Consider the following 23,004-nt stretch of genomic DNA (forward strand, 5'->3'; position numbering starts at 1 on the left):
CAGTGATTGATCCTTACCCTGTTGAATAAACAGTGACTGTACAGTTACACAGTGAGTGATCCTTACCCTGCTGAATAAACAGTGACTCTGTACAGTTAACAGTGAGTGATCCTCATCCTGCTGAATAAACAGTGGCTCTGTACAGTTAACAGTGAGTGATCCTTACCCTGCTGAATAAACAGTGACTCTGTACAGTTACACAGTGAGTGATCCTTACACTGCTGAATAAACAGTGACTCCGTACAGTTAACAGTGAGTGATCCTCATCCTGCTGAATAAACAGTGACTCTGTCCAGTTACACAGTGAGTGATCCTCATCCTGCTGAATAAACAGTGACTCTGTACAGTTACACAGTGAGTGATCCTTACCCTGCTGAATAAACAGTGACTCTGTAGAGTTACACAGTGAGTGATCCTTACCCTGCTGAATAAACAGTGACTCTGCACAGTTAACAGTGAGTGATCCTCACCCTGCTGAATAAACAGTGACTCTGTACAGTTAACAGTGAGTGATCCTCATCCTGCTCAATAAACAGTGACTCTGTACAGTTACACAGTGAGTGATCCTCATCCTGCTGAATAAACAGTGACTCTGTACAGTTACACAGTGAGTGATCCTTACCCTGCTGAATAAACAGTGACTCTGTACAGTTACACAGTGAGTGATCCTCATCCTGCTGAATAAACAGTGACTCTGTACAGTTACACAGTGAGTGATCCTTACCCTGCTGAATAAACAGTGACTCTGTACAGTTACACAGTGAGTGATCCTTACCCTGCTGAATAAACAGTGACTCTGTACAGTTACACAGTGATTGATCCTTACCCTGCTGAATAAACAGTGACTGTGCAGTTACACAGTGAGTGATCCTTACCCTGCTGTATAAACAGTGACTCTGTACAGTTACACAGTGAGTGATCCTTACCCTGCTGAATAAACAGTGACTCTGTACAGTTACACAGTGAGTGATCCTTACCCTGCTGAATAAACATTGACTCTGTAGTGGCTCTGTACAGTTATACAGTGAGTGATCCTTACCCTGCTGAATAAACAGTGACTCTGTAGTGGCTCTGTACAGTTATACAGTGAGTGATCCTTACCCTGCTGAATAAACAGTGACTCTGTACAGTTACACAGTGAGTGGTCCTCATCCTGCTGAATAAACAGTGACTGTACAGTTACACAGTGGGTGATCCTCATCCTGCTGAATAAACAGTGACTCTGTACAGTTACACAGTGAGTGATCCTTACCCTGCTGAATAAACAGTGACTCTGTTCAGTTACACAGTGAGTAATCCTTACCCTGCTGAATAAGCAGTGACTCTGTACAGCTACACAGTGAGTGATCCTCATCCTGCTGAATAAACAGTGACTCTGTACAGCTACACAGTGAGTGATCCTCATCCTGCTGAATAAACAGTGACTCTGTACAGCTACACAGTGAGTGATCCTTAACTTACTGAATAAACAGTGACTCTATACAGTTACACAGTGAGTGATCCATACCCTGCTGAATAAACAGTGACTCTGTTCAGTTACACAGTGAGTGATCCTTACCCTGCTGAATAAGCAGTGACTCTGTACAGCTACACAGTGAGTGATCCTTAACTTACTGAATAAACTGTGACTCTGTACAGTTAACAGTGAGTGATCCTTACCCTGCTGAATAAACAGTGACTCTGTACAGTTACACAGTGAGTGATCCTTACCCTGCTGAATAAACAGTGACTCTGTACAGTTACACAGTGATTGATCCTTACCCTGCTGAATAAACAGTGACTCTGTACAGTCACACAGTGAGTGATCCTCATCCTGCTGAATAAACAGTGACTCTGTACAGTTACACAGTGAGTGATCCTTACCCTGCTGAATAAACAGTGACTCTGTACAGTTACACAGTGAGTGATCCTCACCCGGCTGAATAAACAGTGACTCTGTACAGTTACACAGTGAGTGATCCTCACCCGGCTGAATAAACAGTGACTCTGTACAGTTACACAGTGAGTGATCCTTACCCTGCTGAATAAACAGTGACTCTGTACAGTTAACAGTGGTCCTTACACTGCTGAGTGGTTTTGTGTGTTTGTGTGTGAGCGTGTGTCTCTGTTTGAGTCTGTGTGTGAGTTTGTGTGCATGTGTGTGAGTGAGAGTGTGGTTGTGTGTTTTTGACCATGTGTGTGTGCATTTGAGTACGAGTAACTGTGAATGTGAGTGTATTTGCGTGTGTGAGTTGGTCCGAGCGTGAGTGTGTTTGTAGGTAGGTGCGCGTATGAGTCTGCATGTGAGTGCAAGTGAGTGTGTGTGAGTGTGAATTTGAGTGAATGTGTGAGTGTGAATGTGAGTGAGAACGTGTAAGACTGTGAGTGACTCTGAGTGTGTGTGCGAGAGTGTGTGAGTGATTGTGTGTGTGAGTGAGTGTGTTAATTTGTGTGTGTGAATATGCGTTTGTGAGTAAGTATGTTAGTGTGAGTGTGGTGAGTGAGTAAATGTGAGTGTCTGAGTTGAGTGAGTGTGTGAGTATGAGTGTCTGATAGTGTGTTTTTGTGTGTTTGAGTATCAATGGAACTGGGTGTGAGTATGTGTGTGTGTTTGTATGTATGTGTGAGTGAGTGAATGTGTGCGTGGTGGTGTCAGTGGTCTTGGTGTGAGTGTGTGAGTGTGAGTCAGTATGTGTGTGAAAATGGGACCAGGTGTGAGTATATGTGTGCATAAGTGTATGTGTGAGTATATATGTGAGTGTCTGATAATGTGAGTGTTTGAATGTATGAGTGTGAGTGTGTTTCAGTGTATGTGTGTGTTTGCATAAGTGTGTGTGAGTGTGTGTTAGTGAGAGTGTGAGTTTGAGTGTAAGTGAGTGTGAGTGAGTTGTGTGTGTTTGTGGGTGTGCTTGAATCTGAGTGAGTGAGTGTGTATTTGTTTGTGTTTGAGTGTATTTGCGAATGTGTTTTCGTGTGAGAGAGTGTGATTGTTTGCAATGGAGTGTGTGAGTTTCTGTGAGTGAGTATTCAAGTGTGAGTGTGCATGAGAGTTCGAGTGGGATCGGGTGTGAGTATATGTATCTGTGTGTGAAGTGTGAGTGAGAGTGTGTGTGAGTGAGTGTGTGAGTGAGTATGGTTATGAGTGTATGCAAAACTGTCTGAGTGAGTCTGTGTGTGTGCGCAAGTGAGTGATTTTGAGAGTGAGTGTGTGTTTGAGTGTATGTGTGTGTGAGTGTGCATGTGAGTCAGTGTGTGAGTTGGTGTGAGTGCATGGGTTTGATTGTGAGTGAGTGTGTGAATGTGTGACTGTGATTGTGCATGGGTGTGTGTGTGAGTGTTAGTATGTGTGAGTGTGGTTAAGTATGTTTGACTGTGAGAAGTGTGTTTGAATCTGAGTGAGTGCGTTTGTGTTGATTTGTGTTTGAAAGTGTGTGAGTGTGTGGGGCAGCAGGGTGGCGCAGTGTGTTAGCCCTGCTGCCTCATGGCGCCGAGGTCCCAGGTTTGATCCCGGCTCTGGGTCACTGTCCATGTGGAGTTTGCACATTCTCCCCGTGTTTGCGTGGGTTTCGCCCCCACAACCCAAAGATGTGCAGGGTCAGTGGATTGGCCACACTAAATTGGCCCTTAATTGGAAAAAATGAATTGGGTACTCTAAATGTATTTTTTTTTAATGTGAGAGTGTGAGTGAGTGTGTGCGTGAGAGTGTGTTTGTTTATGTTTGTGTGTGTGTAAGTTTGTGTGAGCGTGGGGTGAGTGTGTGTGAGCGTGTGAATGGGACCAGGTGTGAGTGTATGTGTCTGTGTGTGTGAGTAAGTGAGTGAGTGTGTAAGTGTGTATGATTATGTGAATTAGTGTGAGTTTATGTAAGACTGTGTGAGTTTATGTGAGACTGTGAGTTTATGTGAGACTGTGTGAGTGTATATGTGTGCGTGTGTGAGTGAATATCTGCGCAAGTGAGTGTATGTGTTATTTTGTGAGTATGTGCGTGTGTGTGATTGAGTGTGTGTGAGTGTGTGTGTGTGTAGGAGTATGTGTGGGTGTGAGTGCATGTGCGTGCGTGAGTGTGTGTGGTGGTGATTTTGTGTGTGTTTGTGTGATTGAGTGTGTGTGAGTGGGCGTGTGTGAGTGAGTCTGTGAGTGTGTGTGTATGAGTATGTGAGTGTGATTTTGACTGAGTGTGTGTGTTTGAGTGTGAGTAACTGAGAATCTGAGTGAATGTGTGTGTTTGAGTGTGTGTGAGTGAGTATGTGAGTGTGAGGTGAGTGAGTGAGTGAGTTTGTGTGTGTGTGTGTGTTATTGTGCATGAGTGGGACTGGGCTTGAGTGTATGTGTGTGAGTGTGAGTGTGAATGGGACCAGATGTGAGTGTGTATGTGAGTCTGTGTGTGAGTGATTGTGTGAGACAGTGTGTGAGTAAGTGTGTGAGGGTATGGGTGTATAAGTTTGCATGTGTGTGTGAATGGGACCAGGTGTGATTGTGAGTGTATGTGAGTGTGTGTGGGTGTGTTTGTGAGTTTGCGTGAGTGTGTGTGTCTGTGTGTGAGTGGGACCAGATGTGAGTGTGTGCGTGTTGGTGTGTATTTGAGTGTGTGAGTGTGAGTGGGACCGAGTGTGAGTGTGTGCTTGAGTGTGGGTGGATGGATGCATGTATGAGTCTATGTGAGTGCGAGTGAGTGTGTGTGAATGTGAGTGTGTGCGAGACTGTGTGTGGGTAATTGTGTGTGTGAGTGAGTGTGAACATTTATGTGTGTGTGTATATGTATATGTGAGTGAGTTTGAGTGTGTGAGTTTGTGAGTTCGGGTGCGTGAGTTTGTGTGTGTGTGAGTTCGAGTGTGTGAGTTTGTGAGTGTGTGTGTCAGTGTGTGTGTCAGTTTGGGTGTGTGAGTTTGTGAGTGTGAGTTTGTGAGTGTGTGTGTCAGTTTGGGTGTGTGCGTTTGTGAGTGTGTGTGTCAGTTTGGGTGTGTGAGTTTGTGAGTGTGTGTGTCAGTTTGGGTGTGTGAGCTTGTGAGTGTGTGTGTCAGTTTGGGTGTGTGAGTTTGTGAGTGTGAGTTTGTGAGTGTGTGTGTCAGTTTGGGTGTGTGAGTTTGTGAGTGTGAGTTTGTGAGTGTGTGTGAGTTTGTGAGTGTGTGTGTGTTTGTGAGTGTGAGTTTGTGAGTGTGTGTGTCAGTTTGGGTGTGTGAGTGTGTGTGTGTTTGTGAGTGTGAGTTTGTGAGTGTGTGTGTTTGTGAGTGTGAGTTTGTGAGTGTGTGTGTCAGTTTGGGTGTGTGAGTGTGTGTGTTTGTGAGTGTGAGTTTGTGAGTGTGTGTGTCAGTTTGGGTGTGTGAGTGAGACAGGGTGTGAGGTGATCCTTCTCGAGCGGTGCCAATTCTGTGACTCACTGGGCATGAGGTGTGCTGGGTCCTCTCACACCTGCCCAACGATAAACATCTGTACATCACAGCCAAGGCACAGCCTGGACTCTGGTTCAACGGCATAATGGCAACTCGCTGTTTACTTTGGCCCCAGGGCCTTCCTGGCTCCCGGCCCAAACACATTCTTCACTCCCAATGACACTCCAGGACTCAATGTCCAATCAGCCGGAACCCTGGAGAACCGTTTGCCCAGTCTCCTACCTCCCTCACACCACTCACTCTGCATGGGGTCCCACACAGTCTCCTACCTCCCTTACACCGCTCACTCTGCATGGGGTCCACACAGTCTCCTACCTCCCTCACACCACTCACTCTGCATGGGGTCCCACACAGTCTCCTACCTCCCTCACACCGCTCACTCTGCATGGGGTCCCACACAGTCTCCTACCTCCCTCACACCACTCACTCTGCATGGGGTCCCACACAGCCTCCTACCTCCCTCACACCACTCACTCTGCATGGGGTCCCATACAGTCTCCTACCTCCCTCACACCACTCACTCTGCATGGGGTCCCACACAGTCTCCTACCTCCCTCACACCACTCACTCTGCATGGGGTCCCACACAGTCTCCTACCTCCCTCACACCACTCACTCTGCATGGGGTCCCACACAGTCTCCTACCTCCCTCACACCACTCACTCTGCATGGGGTCCCACACAGTCTCCTACCTCCCTCACACCGCTCACTCTGCATGGGGTCCCACACAGTCTCCTACCTCCCTCACACCACTCACTCTGCATGGGGTCCCACACAGCCTCCTACCTCCCTCACACCACTCACTCTGCATGGGGTCCCACACAGTCTCCTACCTCCCTCACACCACTCACTCTGCATGGGGTCCCACACAGTCTCCTACCTCCCTCACACCACTCACTCTGCATGGGGTCCCATACAGTCTCCTACCTCCCTCACACCACTCACTCTGCATGGGGTCCCATACAGTCTCCGACCTCCTTCACACCACTCACTCCGCATGGGGTCCCATACAGTCTCCGACCTCCCTCACACCACTCACTCCGCATGGGGTCCCACACAGTCTCCTACCTCCCTCACACCACTCACTCTGCATGGGGTCCCACACAGTCTCCTACCTCCCTCACACCACTCACTCTGCATGGGGTCCCATACAGTCTCCTACCTCCCTCACACCGCTCACTCTGCATGGGGTCCCACACAGTCTCCTACCTCCCTCACACTGCTCACTCTGCATGGGGTCCCACACAGCCTCCCCTGCCCACAATCTCTGCCTCTCTGCTCTTCTCCAGCACACTTTCTCCATCCAACCTTCACCATCTCCCTCCATCTCTCCATCCAACCTTCACCATCTCCCTCTCTCACTCCATCTCACTTTCCCTCCCACACCCTATCACCCCACTCTTCCAGAAACACACACCATCTCTCTTTCCCAAACTCATCCTCTCTTTCTCTCTCTCTCTTTCTCCCTCTGACCCTACTGAAACACGCTCCCACTCTCTCTTCCTCAAAGACTCTCATCTCCTCTCCCTCCGTCATTCTCAATGCCTCCCTTTCACTGCATTTTCCGCCTTCCATCTCTCTCGCTTTTTCCCTCTTCATCTCTCTTCACCCTTCTCTCTCCAACTCTCTCTCTCCACCCCATCTCCTTGCCCCAGTCTCTCTCCCTCCATCGCTCTCCCTCCCTCCCTCCATCTCTCTCTCCCCACCACCGTCTCCATCTCTCTTTATTCCCTCCATTTCTCTCTCGCTCTCCATCTCTCTTTCCCTCCCTCTATCTCGCTCCAGGCCCAAGTCCCTTAATCCCTGTGTCTGCACCAGGCCCCAGTCCCTCACTCCCCGGGCCCACGTCAGGCTCCAGCCCCTCACTCCCCGGGCCTACGTCAGGCTCCAGCCCCTCACTCCCTGGACCTACGTCAGGCTCCAGCCCCTCACTCCCTGGACCTACGTCAGGCTCCTGCCCCTCACTCCCTGGGCCTACACCTGGACCCAGCCCCTCAGTTGCTGGGCCTACATTTAGACTCTAGTCACTCACTCCCTGCTCCTACACCAGGATCCACGCCCTCAGGCCCTGGGTCTACAACAGGCCCTCAGTCCCTCACTCCTTGGGCCTACATCAAGCCACAGATCCTCAGCATCTAGTCCGAGGCCAAAGCCCTCTGTTTCTCAAGGTTGTGAGCTCACCTTTTGAATCATGATGGTGAAAGGGCCCAGCATGGCAAAGCCTCTGGCAAAGTACATGACGTTACACCAGCCCAGAACCAGGGCCAGGGACATGGCAATGGCCTCTCCCTCCGAACTCGTCAACCGTAGCACCAAGATCACCAGCACCAGGCAGGCATAGCTAATACTGCGGAGAGAATGGGAGTGTGAGAATGGGGCAGCGTGACTCAGGGAGGAAGAGTCAGGGAGATGGTGAGAGAGAGAAAGAAATAGAGAGAGAAAGTTAGAGAGAGCGAGGCACAGAGGGAACGACAAAGAAAGAAAGAAAGGCAGAGAGGGAGAGAGAAAGACAGAGACAGATCGAGAGAGAAAGACAGAGAGAGAGAGAAAGACAGAGAGATACAGAGGTACAGAGAGAAAGCGACAGAGAGGGAAAGGCAGAGAGAGAGAAAGACAGAGAGAGAGAAAGACAGAGAGAGAGAAAGACAGAGAGAGACAGAGAGAGACAAGGAGAGGGAAAGACAGAGAGAGAGAGAAAGACAGAGAGAGAAAGGCAGAGAGAGACACACAGAGGGAGACAATGAGAGGGAAAGACGGAGAGAGAGAAAGACAGAGAGAGAGAAAGACAGAGAGAGACAGAGAGAGACAAGGAGAGGGAAAGACAGAGAGAGAGAAAGACAGAGAGAGAAAGGCAGAGAGAGACACACAGAGGGAGACAATGAGAGGGAAAGACGGAGAGAGAGAAAGACAGAGAGAGAGAGACAGAAAGAGAGAGAGGGAGACAGAGAGGGAGACAAACTCAGAGAGAGTGAGAGGGAGAGAGAGAGAAGGCTGGATTGCTGGATTATCCATTTCAGAATCTAAGTGCTGATGCGGGGACAGAACCGGTGAACTTCTACGACAGCAGAATTGACGCTGGCCCCAGAGCAATGTCAGAACCGTTAAGGGGCTAACAATGGGCTGGATTCTCCGATTTGGAGACTATGTCCCCACACCGATGTGGGAATGGGAAAACCAGCGCAAAACGGCCACCGATACCCTGTTTTGGTGGGGGGCTAGCAGGGAGGCAGCGTGGAGCCCCCGGCTCTGGCTGCCAATACGGCCTGAAGAATTGCCAAGTCCGTGGCCACGTGTGCGCGCGGCGGCAGCCTGCAGCGGCCGTGCCGTGCTTCATGGCGGGTGCCACTCGCAGACCCATTCAGTGAAATAGTCCCCCCCTTCGGCCTGCTCGCGCATCCCACCGCACTGTTGCTGAACACGATTTCAGCATCGGCATCGGAAAGTCCAGCCCAATGTCTAATTGGCACTCGACAGGCTGACAAGCTGCAGCCGCATTTATACTCCCCCCCCCCCCCCCCCCACAAGCACTCGACAGGCTGACAAGCTGCAGCCGCTTATATACTCCCCCCCCCCCCCCCCCCCCCACACACACACACACTCACTCAGCCAACAAGATGGCACTAGGGGGGGAGGGGGGGGCATGGTGGCACAGTAGTTGGCATTGCTGCCTCACGGCGTCAAGGACCCGGGTTCGGTCCCAATCCTTGGTCACTGTCTGTATCGAATTTTCGCATTCTCCCTGTGTCTACGTGGGTCTCACCACCACAGCCCAAAAGATGTGCAGGTTAGGTGAATTGGCCATGCTAAATTGCTCCTTAATTGGAAAAAAAACTGGGTACTCTAAATGTCTTAAACAAGAGATGGGCCTGGTTGCACTGGAGTGTGCCTATCCCGTTGATGGTTCAGCTGGGCCATCAAAGGGCTGGCCTGGGGGTGAGGGGGTGGGAAGAGAGAGACACTCATACGACCTGTGGCCCTAAGTTCGCAGTGGGTAGTCAGCAGCTTGCGCAGCTGCATGGCTGCCTTGCCGGCTGCAGCAATGGTGCTCCGTGCCTGTCCACCCCGATCCCACAGCCCACTTCCTGTGACCAGGAGGATCGGTCTCCAGGGCTGGAAAAAAGTTATTGACCTACACCGGGCAGCACGAGTGAGTAGACACAATGCACGCCACCCCCAAATCTCCATATGACCCCCAACCCTCCCTCCACCCTCCTCTCCCTTCAACTCCCCAACCCTCCCTTCACCCCGCCCTCCAAACCCCCAACCCTTCCTTCACACAACTATGAACCACGCGTGTGGCTAACGATGCCACCTTTGTGTCTCCTCAGGTAAAGCTCTCCCACAATCACTGGGAGTGGGCCCAGATTGGTGCAAGGGTGCCCGATTTAAGAATCCTCACCTCCTTCGAGCAACAGGACGTGTGGCCGAGGACAGATTGGTGGCCCACACGGAGGCTGGCCGATGCCGCAGAGGTGAGGAACCAATGGGCTCCACACGGAGGACCTGTCAAATGCGAGTTGTTATTGCCTTGCTGCCTGACCCATTCCTCCCACTGAGCACATGTCCATTCTTCCTCAGGTCCTCCAGACGTCAGAGCCAGCCCATTCTGGGCAGCACCTTTTCCAGCCTCCCAGGAGACCACTTCAGAAGGGAGCTCCGAGGAAGACACGCTTGAGGCGTCACAGCTGTCATCCCCACCCTCCACCAGTGCAGATACACACACCTCAGTGGGAAAAGTTAGTGGACGGGCTTTGGGAGCACAATCTGGTGAGCACCGCACTGCTGCTGATGTGCCTCTGGTTGAGGCGTGAACTCCCAGGCAAAGACAGCAGTCGGAGGTCTGCTGGATCCCAGGACCCAGCTGGGCCCCAGCCTGATGCTGCCCCTCCATCCCAAGGTGAATCCCAGGGTCCTATGGGCACTGGGCGGGAGTAAGCAGGCTGGGTGGCTATCCGGACCCGCCCCATGGAGTGGCGATGGTGACCACAATCTCCCCTGAGGTCCATTCCTCTGATGAGGTTGAGTCTCACAGCCAGCACCCAGGACAAGGCGGCACATCTGTCCACAGCTATCACTGGAGCTGTTGTCAAAGCTGACTTCAGAGTAAGCCACTCTTGATCATGCTTATCTGTTCATTCAAAAGTATTCAACGTCTTGACAACTTCTCGAAGACGTGTTGTCTTGGCTGTCAAATTCGGAATAAATTTGCCTCTAAAGTTGATCATTCCTAATATCTTCAGAACTCCTTTCTTGTCTGACGGTGGTGGCATATTGATTATTGCTTATATTTTTATTTGATCGGGTTGTATGCCTTCAGCAGACAACGTGTCCCCCAGAAACATGATTTCTTTAACACCAAATTGACAACGTTAGCCCATACTTCTTAACACGCTGTAGCACTTTGATGAGTCAGTCGTTGTGTTCTTCATTCATAGAACCCCTTACTCTCCTATCGTCAACAAACATAGAAACTCCTTGAATACCTTCCACAATGTGATCTATTGCCCTGTGAAAGATTTTAGATGCGGATATTATCCCAAAAGGCATTCGAAGAAAACAGAAGCGCCTAAATGGAGTGTTAAACATACAGGGCGCGATTCTCCGTTCCCCAGGCCGGGTGGGAGAATCGCGGGAGGGCCGCTCTGGCACCCGGATTGTTACGATGGCGTCGGCCGTTGCGGAGAATTCCACCCACAATACTTTGTACTCTCTGCAACCAATTTGAGTTGCCAAAAATCATAAGAACGTAAGAATGAGGAGCAGGAGTAGGCCATCTGGCCCCTCGAGCCTGCTCCGTCATTCAACGAGATCATGGCTGATCTTTTGTGGACTCAGCTCCACTTTCCGGCCCAAACACCATAACCCTTTACTTTATTCTTCAAAAAACTGTCTATCTTTACCTTAAAAACATTTAATGAAGGAGCCTCAACTGCTTCATTGGGCAAGGAATTCCATAGATTCACAACCCTTTGGGTGAAGAAGTTCCTCCTAAACTCAGTCCTAAATCTACTTCCCCTTATTTTGAGGCTATGCCCCCTAGTTTTGCTTTCACCCACCAGTGGAAACAATCTGCCTGCATCTATCCTATCTATTCCCTTCATAATTTTATATGTTTCTATAAGATCCCCCGTCCTTCTTCTAAATTCCAACGAGTACAGTCCCAGTCTACTCAACCTCTCCTCGTAATCCAACCCCTTCAGCTCTGGGAATAACCTTGTGAATCTCCTCTGCACACCCTCCAGCGCCAGTACGTCCTTTCTCAGGTAAGGAGACCAAAACAACACAATACTCCAGGTGTGGCCTCACAAACACCTTATACAATTGCAGCATAACCTCCCTAATCTTAAACTCCATCCCTCTAGCAATGAAGGACAAAATTCCATTTACCTTCTTAATCGCCTGTTGCACCTGCAAACCACTTTTTGCGACTCATGCACTAGCACACCCAAGTCTCTCTGAACAGCAGCATGTTTTAATATTTTGCCATTTAAATAATAATCCCTTTTGCTCTTAATCCTACCAAAATGGATAACCTCCCATTTTTCAACATTGTATTCCATCTGCCAGACCCTAGCCCATTCACTTAACCTATCCAAATCCCTCTGCAGACTTCCAGTATCCTCTGCACTTTTTGCTTTACCACTCATCTTAGTGCCATCTGCAAACTTGGACACATTGCCCTTGGTCCCCCAACTCCAAATCATCTATGTAAATTGTGAACAATTGTGGGCCCAACACTGATCCCTGAGGGACACCACTAGCTACTGATTGCCAACCAGAGAAACACCCATTAATTCCCACTCTTTGCTTTCTATTAATTAACCAGTCCTCTATCCATGCTATTACTTTACCCTTAATGCCATGCATCTTTATCATATGCAGCAACCTTTTGTGTGGCACCTTGTCAAAGGCTTTCTGGAAATCCAGATATACCACATCCATTGGTTCCCCGTTATCTACCACACTGGTAATGTCCTCAAAAATTCCACTAAATTAGTTAGGCATGACCTGCCCTTTATGAACCCATGCTGCGTCTGCCCAATGGGACAATTTCCATCTAAATGCCTCGCTATTTCTTCCTGGATGATAGATTCCAGCATCTTCCCTACTACCGAAGTTAAGCTCACTGGCCTACCTCCTTTTTTAAACAGCGGTGTCACGTTTCCTCATTTCCAATCCGCCGGGACCACCCCAGAATCTAGTGAATTTCGGTAAATTATCACTAGTGCATTTGCAATTTCCCTAGCCATCTCTTTTAGCACTCTGGGATGCATTCCATCAGGGCCAGGAGACTTGTCTACCTTTAGCCACATTAGCTTGCTCATCACTACCTCCTTAGTGATAACAATTATCTCAAGGTCCTCACCTGTCATAGCCTCATTTCTATCAGTCACTGGCATGTTATTTGTGTCTTCCACTGTGAAGACCGATCCAAAAAACCTGTTCAGTTCCTCAGCCATTTCCTCATCTCCCATTATTAAGTCTCCCTTCTCATCTTGAATCGCTTGGAAGGTTCTCCACTGTTCCTCAACTGTTTCACCATAAGGTCTTTGCTCCCAGTCTACCTTCTCTCATCCCATTGTAATCTTCTTTGTTTAAGCACAAAAAACTAGTGTTTGATTTTACCTTCTCACCCTCCATCTGTATTTTAAATTCCACCATATTGTGATCGCTCCTTCTGAGAGGATCCCTAACTATGAGATTATTAATCAATCCTGTCTCATTACACAGGACCAGATCTAGGACTGGTTGTTTCCTCGTAGGTTCCATTAAATACTGTTCTGGGAAACTATCGCGGATACATTCTATAAACTCCTCAAGGCTGCCTTGACCGACCTGGTTAAACCAATCAACATGTAGATTAAAATCCCCCATGATAATTGCTGTACCATTTCTACATGCATTAGTTATTTCTTTGTTTATTGCCTGCCCCACCATAATGTTACTATTTGGTGGCCTGTAGACTACTCCTATCAGTGACTTTTTCACCTTACTATCCCTGATTTCCACCCAAATGGATTCAACTTTATCCTCCATAGCACCGATGTCATCCCTTACTATTGCCCGGATATCATCCTTAAATTAGAGCTACACCACCTCCCTTACCATCCACTCTGTCCTTCCGAATAGTTTGATACCCGTGGATATTTAACTCCCAGTCATGTCCATCCTTTAACCATGTTTCAGTAATGGCCACTAAATCATAGTCATTCATGATGATTTGCGCCATCAACTTATTTACCTTATTCTGAATACTACGAGCATTCAGGTAAAGTACACTTATGTTGGTTTTTATACCTCTGTTTTGAATCTTAACACCTCGATCAGTAACCTTTCCTAAGTTATATTTCCACTTAACTTTTCTCCTAATTTTCCCCTAATTTTCCTTGTCGTTGAACCCATATCTTCATGTAACAACCTGCCGCGTTGTTTACAATTTATGATTTTACTTCCCGTTTTATTCCTTTTAGTATTCCTGGGCCTATTCACTGAGCTCTCCTCAGTCACTGTACCTTGTACTGTCGCCCTTTTTGATTTTTGACTATGTCTTCTCTGCCTTACACTTTCCCCCTTACTGCCTTTTGTTTCTGTCCCTGTTTTACTACCTTCTGACTTCCTGCATTGGTTCCCATCCCTCTGCCACATTAGTTTAAACCCTCCCCAACAGCTCTAGTAAACACCCCCCACCCTCGGTTATCGGTTCCAGTCCTGCCCAGGTGCAGACCGTCCAGTTTGTACTGGTCCCACCTCCCCCAGAACCGGTTCCAATGCCCCAGGAATTTGAATCCCTCTCTCTTGCATCATCTCTCGAGCCATGCATCCAGTATGCTTCAAATTTCCTGAAGCGCGTCGCACCTAACATTTTGCTCGTTATTCCTTCACGTTTTGGTATTGGATAGTGTTCTAGCTTGATGTTGGCATTGAGGACTTTACGATCCATGCATATTCTTAAAGTCGTTATTGCGTCTCTTAACACACACCATTGAATTTACCCAATCTGTTGGTTCTTTGATTTTCTTAATGACTCCCACATTCGGCATTCTGTCAAGTTCAGCTTTCAACCGATCCCGTAATGGTGCTGTTACTCCCCTCGGACCATATATTATATAGTGCATTATCCTTCAGTTGAATTGGGAAAGTAAATAGCAAGACACCAAAACCTTAAAAAATCTCCAGAAATGCTTGTACACTGATCCACTGTGTGCATTCAAAGCATAGCTAGCACTATATACTCTCTTGACTAACTGAAGTGATTCACAAGATTCCACACCTAGTAACAATTCACGATCTGTAGCGGCAATTGAAAATTTCACTTTATGGACTCTACCTTCGAATTGAACTTCAAGCTCACACATGCCTAAAGAATTAATCCTTTGACCATTGTAATCTTTTAAAAATACTGGTCTGTTCAAAATCTTGGACTTGATTCTCTTTGCTTCAATATCCGTTTACTGATGAGATTCGCTCTCGCTCCTGTGTCGACTTTGACATTGATAAACGTTTGATTCATGAGTAAAGAAACTGTCCAGTTATCTTAATTTACAGTAAAAACATCATTATTACTACTTCTTGGGAGGGATTGTCCAACATCCCACCGGGTCGGAGAATCCCCGGGGGGCGGCGCGAATCCCGCCCCGCCGCCTCGACGCTGGCTGCCGTATTCTCCGGTGCGTTTTTCTGGCGGGGCGGGACTCACGCCATGCTGATCGGGGGCAGCGGCCCCCCGGCAATTCTCTGGGCCCCGGCCATCCAATTTTGGCCAGTCCCACTGACGTGGGTTACGCATAGACCCACATGGGCGGTCCTCGGAAGGGCGCAGGGGAATCCGACCCTGGGAGGGCCCCCACTGTGGCCTGGCCCGCGATCGGGGCCCACCGATCTGCGGGCGGGCCTGTTCTGTGGGGGCATTTCTTCCTTCCGTGCTAGCCCCTGTAGGACTCCGCAATGGCCGACGCAGGGAACAGAACCCCCTGCGCATGCGCCAAAATATGACAGCCGGTCTGCTCATGCGCGGAATCATGCCAGCGGTTCCACGTATGCGCAAGATCACGACGGCCGTTCCACGCATGCGCAAACTCACGCAGTCCCTTTGGCGCCGGCTGGAGCAGCGTCAACCTCTCCAGCGTCCACCTAGCTCCCGAGACAGGTGAGAATTCCTCACCTTGGGGGGGGCCGTTGGCGCCAGAGACGTTGGCGCCGGTTTTCCAGCCGGCGTGGCGACTTAGTCCCCGGAAGGGAGAATCCTGGCCCTTACGTTCATCTAAGGTATTTAATTTTGCTTGGCTACGTTGACCCTGTCTTCATTAGTAATGGCATCAATGAAGAATGCATCCTCTAAATTAATTTCTTCAACAGTGTTTGTAGATTTTTGTGAGTCGGTTCTTTTTGCTGGAAAAACACTGCTTGGCAAAGTGGTTTTTGTCTTTGCACTTTGCACAAATTTTCCCAAAGTCGGGATATTGCCTCTGTAAGTGCCGATTTCCACATCGCTTCAACAAAATGGTGCCATCTGGCAATCGCTTAGAATGGCCGCCGCTGTTGAGAACACATTTTACTTTTGGGTGCGTCACAACATCGATGGTGTCAGCTTCATTTCCTGATTTTCACGTCTAAACTTCTCATGTTTAACATGTAGATTTGCTGTGCAGCTAACTCGCTCATGGCAAATTTTAATGCGTCTTCGAGCTGGAGTTATTTCTCCTTCACAGGACATTCACGCACTTTATCGATTTTTTTGTGTCAAATATGATTTGATCCCTGAACATTGATGATTTTAATGTAACAAAATTATAAGTCGAACGATTCACCTGTCTGCTGTGTACGCGTTCTGAAAATGCACTTTTCAAAAGTTTCATTCTTCTTTGGGGTACGATGCTCATCAAACTTTTTAACGATGGCATCAAAGTTCTCACTATCTGCCTCTCGCTCAAATATAAACATGTTAAAGATTTCGATCACCTGTGGACCTGCTACAGTCAGCAGCAATGCTATTTTTCACAGATCAGGCTGTGCCTGTAAACCTAGAGCCTCTACGTATAAGGTAAACTGCTGCTTAAAAACGCACCAATTTGCATCTATGTTACCCGTTACACAAAGACTTTGTGATGTTTTCAAGCTATCCATCTATTTTTCGGTGACCAGTTAAGCGTTGATATGTGGTATGTTGATGCTCTTCATCGAACAGTAGATTTTCTTTGAGTAGTACCGTTTCCTAAGTTCTTTACTTCAGATTTTCAATTCGTAGACCACCCATTCCTGGTACCATATTACGTTCTAGTGCATTGCAATCGTTGAGTCAGTGCACCAAAGAACATCTAGTTCGTGACTAGTTAAGATTTATTAAATTACAATAGCGTGGGTAGAAAACAATACTAATACTATGAACGAACTGGAAACTGTTAACAACTAGATAGTAGAGCAATCACTAAACACAACTATCCATGACGACTCCTCACTCAGACTCTCCCGAGGTTGCAGTGTCACGTGTGTAGTTTGACTGCCATCTGCTGGTTGGAGGTCTAACATATTAACATACAGCATTGCTTATGCATATCATTACACGTCCCAGCAGCCTGGAGTGATGTAACACATACCTTGGGAGGATAGGAGATGGGGGTGGTGGGTGGGTAAGGTAGCGATGATGGACCAGGCCATGTCCTAAGTGAAGCGGGTGAGCCTGAGGGCTATCCTGGCCCTCCGGACTTGCTGGATCTTCGCTGATGCTGCCTGTTCTGCAGCCTCCGGCTGTCCTCCGGTTCCTCCCTGGGCTTGTCGTCCAGCCCCTGCTGGTCCTGCACCGCCTCATCATCCTCATCCTCCTCCTCGGAGGTGGCCACATGTTTCTCATCATTAACCATTTCCTAATCCATTTTGTCGCCCTGTTGCTGTGTGATGTTGCGGAGGACACAGCAGACTACCACAAAGCGGCGACCCTCCGGGGAGTGTACTGCAGGGCACCACCAGAGCAGTTGAGGCATTGGAACCACATCCTGAGGAGTCCGATGCACTGCTCAATGGCAGCCAGGATGGCCACATGGCCCTCGTTGTACCGGGTCTCTGCTTTAGTCTCCGGCCTCTGTACTGGTGTCATTAGTCAGGTCCTCAGTGGATATCCCTTAACCCCCAAGAGCCCCTGCGGTGGTCCTCAAAGAGGCCGGGGATGACCGACTGCAGCAGCATTTAGCTGTCATTCACACTGCCTGGGAAGCGTACAGATGCTTGCATGATCTTCATGTGCTGGGAGTGGAATCCCTTTCTGTTATCGCAGGGCACTCCCCGATGGCCTGTTGAGCACAGGGCAACATGCGCGCCATTTATTACCCCCTGGACTTGGGACATCCCGGTGATGGCGGAGAAACCTGCTGCCCGGGCATCTTGCTGGGTTTGGTCCATGTCAAAGATGATGTAGTTTTCTGCCTGGATATACAGGGCACCCGTGACCTGTCGATGCACCTGTGGACTGTGGCCTGAGATACCGTACAGGTCTCCTGAGGCACACGCTGGCCATCATTTGTTTGAATGACCAGCGGCGCTGTACACCCTGGGCCTTGCGGGACTCCCTCTCTAGGTCCTTCTCTGGCCTGATGGGCGGTCAGGTCCTCAGGGTGCGGGGTGGGGCCTTGCACATGGGCCGCCGCCTCGAGCATCTGCAGCTGCCTGGCCTAGCAGCAGCACCACTAGGGGAACTTCTGCTGGGTCTAAAATCCTTGCCATAGCGTTCAATAGCTGGATCCCAACCCGGGACCCTCCGTTCCCCCATTGATCAGCACCCCCCCCCCCCATTCTGGAACACCCTGACCACACACTCCGGCCACAGCGGCCCCCCCTCACTTGACCCCAGACTCTGTACCACGTCACCTGCACTGGGTGCTGGTCCCCTCCCCGTAGCACACACTCACCTTCCGGCTGTGGACCTATCCCCAGAGCTGTGTCCCATCCGCTGTGTGTTTGGATGTTGGCTGCAGCGTGCGTGGTGTTGCCTCCTGCAGTGTCCAGGCAACAAGGTGTGATTGGAATGCTGGGCAATGGCTCCCACATGCTACATGGCGCCCCCACACCCACAGGTCATTTCATAAGGGGCGGCCCCCGTTAATTGTATGGAAATAGGGCTTATGTGGTGATAATTGGTTTCTTGCCACGCTAAGGCGAGATCCCGATTTAGTCTACGGGAGCGGGCCGGTTGCATCGCTAACTGTTTAGCGCCTGGCGCAGTTCTTGGTTTTAGCCTCTGCAGCTGTTCACCGGCCTCGTTTCGCTCAAGTAAGAGGGTAACAAGGCCAGAGAATCACGCCCAGAGAGTGAGACAGAGAGAGGGAGAGAGCGAGAGAAAGAGGGAGACACAGAGAGAGAGAGAGAGAGAGAGAGGGAGAGAGCGAGAGAAAGAGAGAGAGAGAGAGAGAGAGAACAGTTAGACAGAGAGCGATACAGAGAGGGAGTTAGAGAAAGGGAGACAGAGAAAAATGGAGGGAGAGACAAAGATCAGGGAGCGATTACTCACATGATTATGTGAAATGGACCTCCAAGGACTGTCTTCCCAAAGTATCGCTTAGCTCCGAATCGCAGGATATCCGGGATCTAAACAGAGGGATTGGGGAGAGGAGTAAACAATTCAAAATTAATCTGCAGCCAACAAGCAGATGGGTAGCTGAGTGACAGTGTGAGGGAGCGGGATTAACATCAGTGCAGATACCGTCAGTAACACAGGGTGCTGGGGGAGAGGGGTTACTGAGTGACAGTGTGAGGGAGCTGGATTAACATCAGTACAGATACAGTCAGTAACACAGGGTGCTGGGGGAGAGGGGTTACTGAGTGACAGTGTGAGGGAGCTGGATTAACATCATACAGATACAGTCAGTAACACAGGGAGCTGGGGGAGAGGGGTTACTGAGTGAGTGTGAGGGAGCTGGATTAACATCAGTACAGATACAGTCAGTAACACAGGGTGCTGGGGGAGAGGGGTTACTGAGTGACAGTGTGAGGGAGCTGGATTAACATCAGTACAGATACAGTCAGTAACACAGGGTGCTGGGGGAGAGGGGTTACTGAGTGACAGTGTGAGGGAGCTGGATTAACATCAGTACAGATACAGTCAGTAACACAGGGTGCTGGGGGAGAGGGTTACTGAGTGACAGTGTGAGGGAGCTGGATTAACATCAATAGAGATACAGTCAGTAACACAGGGTGCTGGGGGAGAAGGGTTACTGAGTGACAGTGTGAGGGAGCTGGATTAACATCAGTACAGATACAGTCAGTAACACAGGGAGCTGGGGGAGAGGGGTTACTGAGTGACAGTGTGAGGGAGCTGGATTAACATCAGTACAGATACAGTCAGTAACACAGGGTGCTGGGGGAGAGGGGTTACTGAGTGACAGTGTGAGGGAGCTGGATTAACATCAGTAGAGATACAGTCAGTAACACAGGGTGCTGGGGGAGAGAGGTTACTGAGTGACAGTGTGAGGGAGCTGGATTAACATCAATAGAGATACAGTCAGTAACACAGGGAGCTGGGGGAGAGAGGGTTACTGAGTGACAGTGTGAGGGAGCTGGATTAACATCAGTACAGATACAGTCAGTAACACAGGGAGCTGGGGGAGAGGGGTTACTGAGTGACAGTGTGAGGGAGCTGGATTAACATCAATAGAGATACAGTCAGTAACACAGGGTGCTGGGGGAGAGAGGTTACTGAGTGATAGTGTGAGGGAGCTGGATTAACATCAATAGAGATACAGTCAGTCACACAGGATGCTGGGGGAGAGGGTTTACTGAGTGACAGTCTGAGGGAGCTGGATTAACATCAGTAAAATACAGTCAGTCACACAGGGTGCTGGGGGGGGGGGGGGTTACTGAGTGACAGTGTGAGGGAACTGGATTAACATCAGTACAGATACAGTCAGTCACACAGGGTGCTGGGGGAGAGGGGTTACTGAGTGACAGTGTGAGGGAGTTGGATTAACATCAGTACAGATACAGTCAGTAACACAGGGTGCTGGGGGAGAGGGGTTACTGAGTGACAGCGTGAGGGAGCTGGATTAACATCAGTACAGATACAGTCAGTAACACAGGGTGCAGGGGGAGAGGGGTTACTGAGTGACAGTGTGAGGGAGTTGGATTAACATCAGTACAGATACAGTCAGTAACACAGGGTGCTGGGGAGAGGGGTTACTGAGTGACAGTGTGAGTGAGCTGGATTAACATCAATAGAGATACAGTCAGTCACACAGGGTGCTGGGGGAGAGAGGTTACTGAGTGACAGTGTGAGGGAGCTGGATTAACATCAATAGAGATACAGTCAGTCACAGGGTGCTGGGGGAGAGGGGTTACTGACTGACAGTGTGAGGGAGCGGGATTAACATCAGTACAGATACAGTCAGTAACACAGGGAGCTGGGGGAGAGGGGTTACTGAGTGACAGTGTGAGGGAGCTGGATTAACATCAGTACAGATACAGTCAGTAACACAGGATGCTGGGGGAGAGGGGTTACTGAGTGACAGTGTGAGGGAGCTGGATTAACATCAATAGAGATACAGTCAGTAACACAGGGAGCTGGGGGAGAGAGGTTACTGAGTGACAGTGTGAGGGAACTGGATTAACATCAGTAAAATACAGTCAGTCACACAGGGTGCTGGGGGGGGGGGGGGTTACTGAGTGACAGTGTGAGGGAGCTGGATTAACATCAGTACAGATACAGTCAGTAACACAGGGTGCTGGGGGAGAGGGGTTACTGAGTGATAGTGTGAGGGAGCTGGATTAACATCAGTACAGATACAGTCAGTCACACAGGGTGCTGGGGGAGAGGGGTTACTGAGTGACAGTGTGAGGGAGCTGGATTAACATCAATAGAGATACAGTCAGTAACACAGGGTGCTGGGGGAGAGGGGTTACTGAGTGACAGTGTGAGGGAGCATGGATTAACATCAGTACAGATACAGTCAGTAACACAGGGTGCTGGGGGAGAGGGGTTACTGAGTGACAGTGTGAGGGAGCTGGATTAACATCAGTAGAGATACAGTCAGTCACACAGGGTGCTGGGGGAGATGGGTTACTGAGTGACAGTGTGAGGGAGCTGGATTAACATCAGTAGAGATACAGTCAGTAACACAGGGATGCTGGGGGAGAGGGGTTACTGAGTGACAGTGTGAGGGAGCTGGATTAACATCAATAGAGATACAGTCAGTAACACAGGGTGCTGGGGGAGAGGGGTTACTGAGTGACAGTGTGAGGGAGCTGGATTAACATCAGTAGAGATACAGTCAGTAACACAGGGAGCTGGGGGAGAGGGGTTACTGAGTGACAGTGTGAGGGAGCTGGATTAACATCAGTACAGATACAGTCAGTAACACAGGATGCTGGGGAGAGGGGTTACTGAGTGACAGTGTGAGGGAGCTGGATTAACATCAATAGGGATACAGTCAGTAACACAGGGAGCTGGGGGAGAGAGGTTACTGAGTGACAGTGTGAGGGAACTGGATTAACATCAGTAAAATACAGTCAGTCACACAGGGTGCTGGGGGGGGGGTTACTGAGTGACAGTGTGAGGGAGCTGGATTAACATCAGTACAGATACAGTCAGTAACACAGGGTGCTGGGGGAGAGGGGTTACTGAGTGATAGTGTGAGGGAGCTGGATTAACATCAGTACAGATACAGTCAGTCACACAGGGTGCTGGGGGAAGAGGGGTTACTGAGTGACAGTGTGAGTGAGCTGGATTAACATCAATAGAGATACAGTCAGTACACAGGGTGCTGGGGGAGAGGGGTTACTGAGTGACAGTGTGAGGGAGCTGGATTAACATCAGTAGAGATACAGTCAGTAACACAGGGTGCTGGGGGAGAGGGGTTACTGAGTGACAGTGTGAGGGAGCTGGATTAACATCAGTAGAGATACAGTCAGTAACACAGGGTGCTGGGGGAGAGGGGTTACTGAGTGACAGTGTGAGGGAGCTGGATTAACATCAGTAGAGATACAGTCAGTAACACAGGGTGCTGGGGGAGAGGGGTTACTGAGTGACAGTGTGAGGGAGCTGGATTAACATCAGTAGAGATACAGTCAGTAACACAGGGTGCTGGGGGAGAGGGGTTACTGAGTGACAGTGTGAGGGAGCTGGATTAACATCAGTAGAGATACAGTCAGTAACACAGGGTGCTGGGGGAGAGGGGTTACTGAGTGACAGTGTGAGGGAGCTGGATTAACATCAGTAGAGATACAGTCAGTAACACAGGGTGCTGGGGGAGAGGGGTTACTGAGTGACAGTGTGAGGGAGCTGGATTAACATCAGTAGAGATACAGTCAGTAACACAGGGTGCTGGGGGAGAGGGGTTACTGAGTGACAGTGTGAGGGAGCTGGATTAACATCAGTAGAGATACAGTCAGTAACACAGGGTGCTGGGGGAGAGGGGTTACTGAGTGACAGTGTGAGGGAGCTGGATTAACATCAGTAGAGATACAGTCAGTAACACAGGGTGCTGGGGGAGAGGGGTTACTGAGTGACAGTGTGAGGGAGCTGGATTAACATCAGTAGAGATACAGTCAGTAACACAGGGTGCTGGGGGAGAGGGGTTACTGAGTGACAGTGTGAGGGAGCTGGATTAACATCAGTAGAGATACAGTCAGTAACACAGGGTGCTGGGGGAGAGGGG

At 49.5% G+C, this 23,004-nt stretch overlaps 1 protein-coding gene across 1 annotated transcript in view; it reads right to left on the bottom strand.

The window, feature by feature from the left end:
• The window catches only part of trpv6 (transient receptor potential cation channel, subfamily V, member 6), a 99,335-nt gene that overhangs the window by 23,043 nt on the left and 53,288 nt on the right, over positions 1-23,004 (bottom strand). The window contains exons 8-9 of the mRNA XM_038773786.1: positions 18,867-18,943; positions 7,550-7,715 (exon numbers count right to left, since the gene is read on the bottom strand). Coding sequence (XP_038629714.1) covers positions 7,550-7,715; positions 18,867-18,943 — 243 coding nt within the window. The remainder of the gene's footprint in view (positions 1-7,549; positions 7,716-18,866; positions 18,944-23,004) is intronic.

The sequence above is a fragment of the Scyliorhinus canicula genome, chromosome 16 (genome assembly GCF_902713615.1).
Source record: "Scyliorhinus canicula chromosome 16, sScyCan1.1, whole genome shotgun sequence".
Lineage (NCBI taxonomy): Eukaryota > Metazoa > Chordata > Chondrichthyes > Carcharhiniformes > Scyliorhinidae > Scyliorhinus > Scyliorhinus canicula.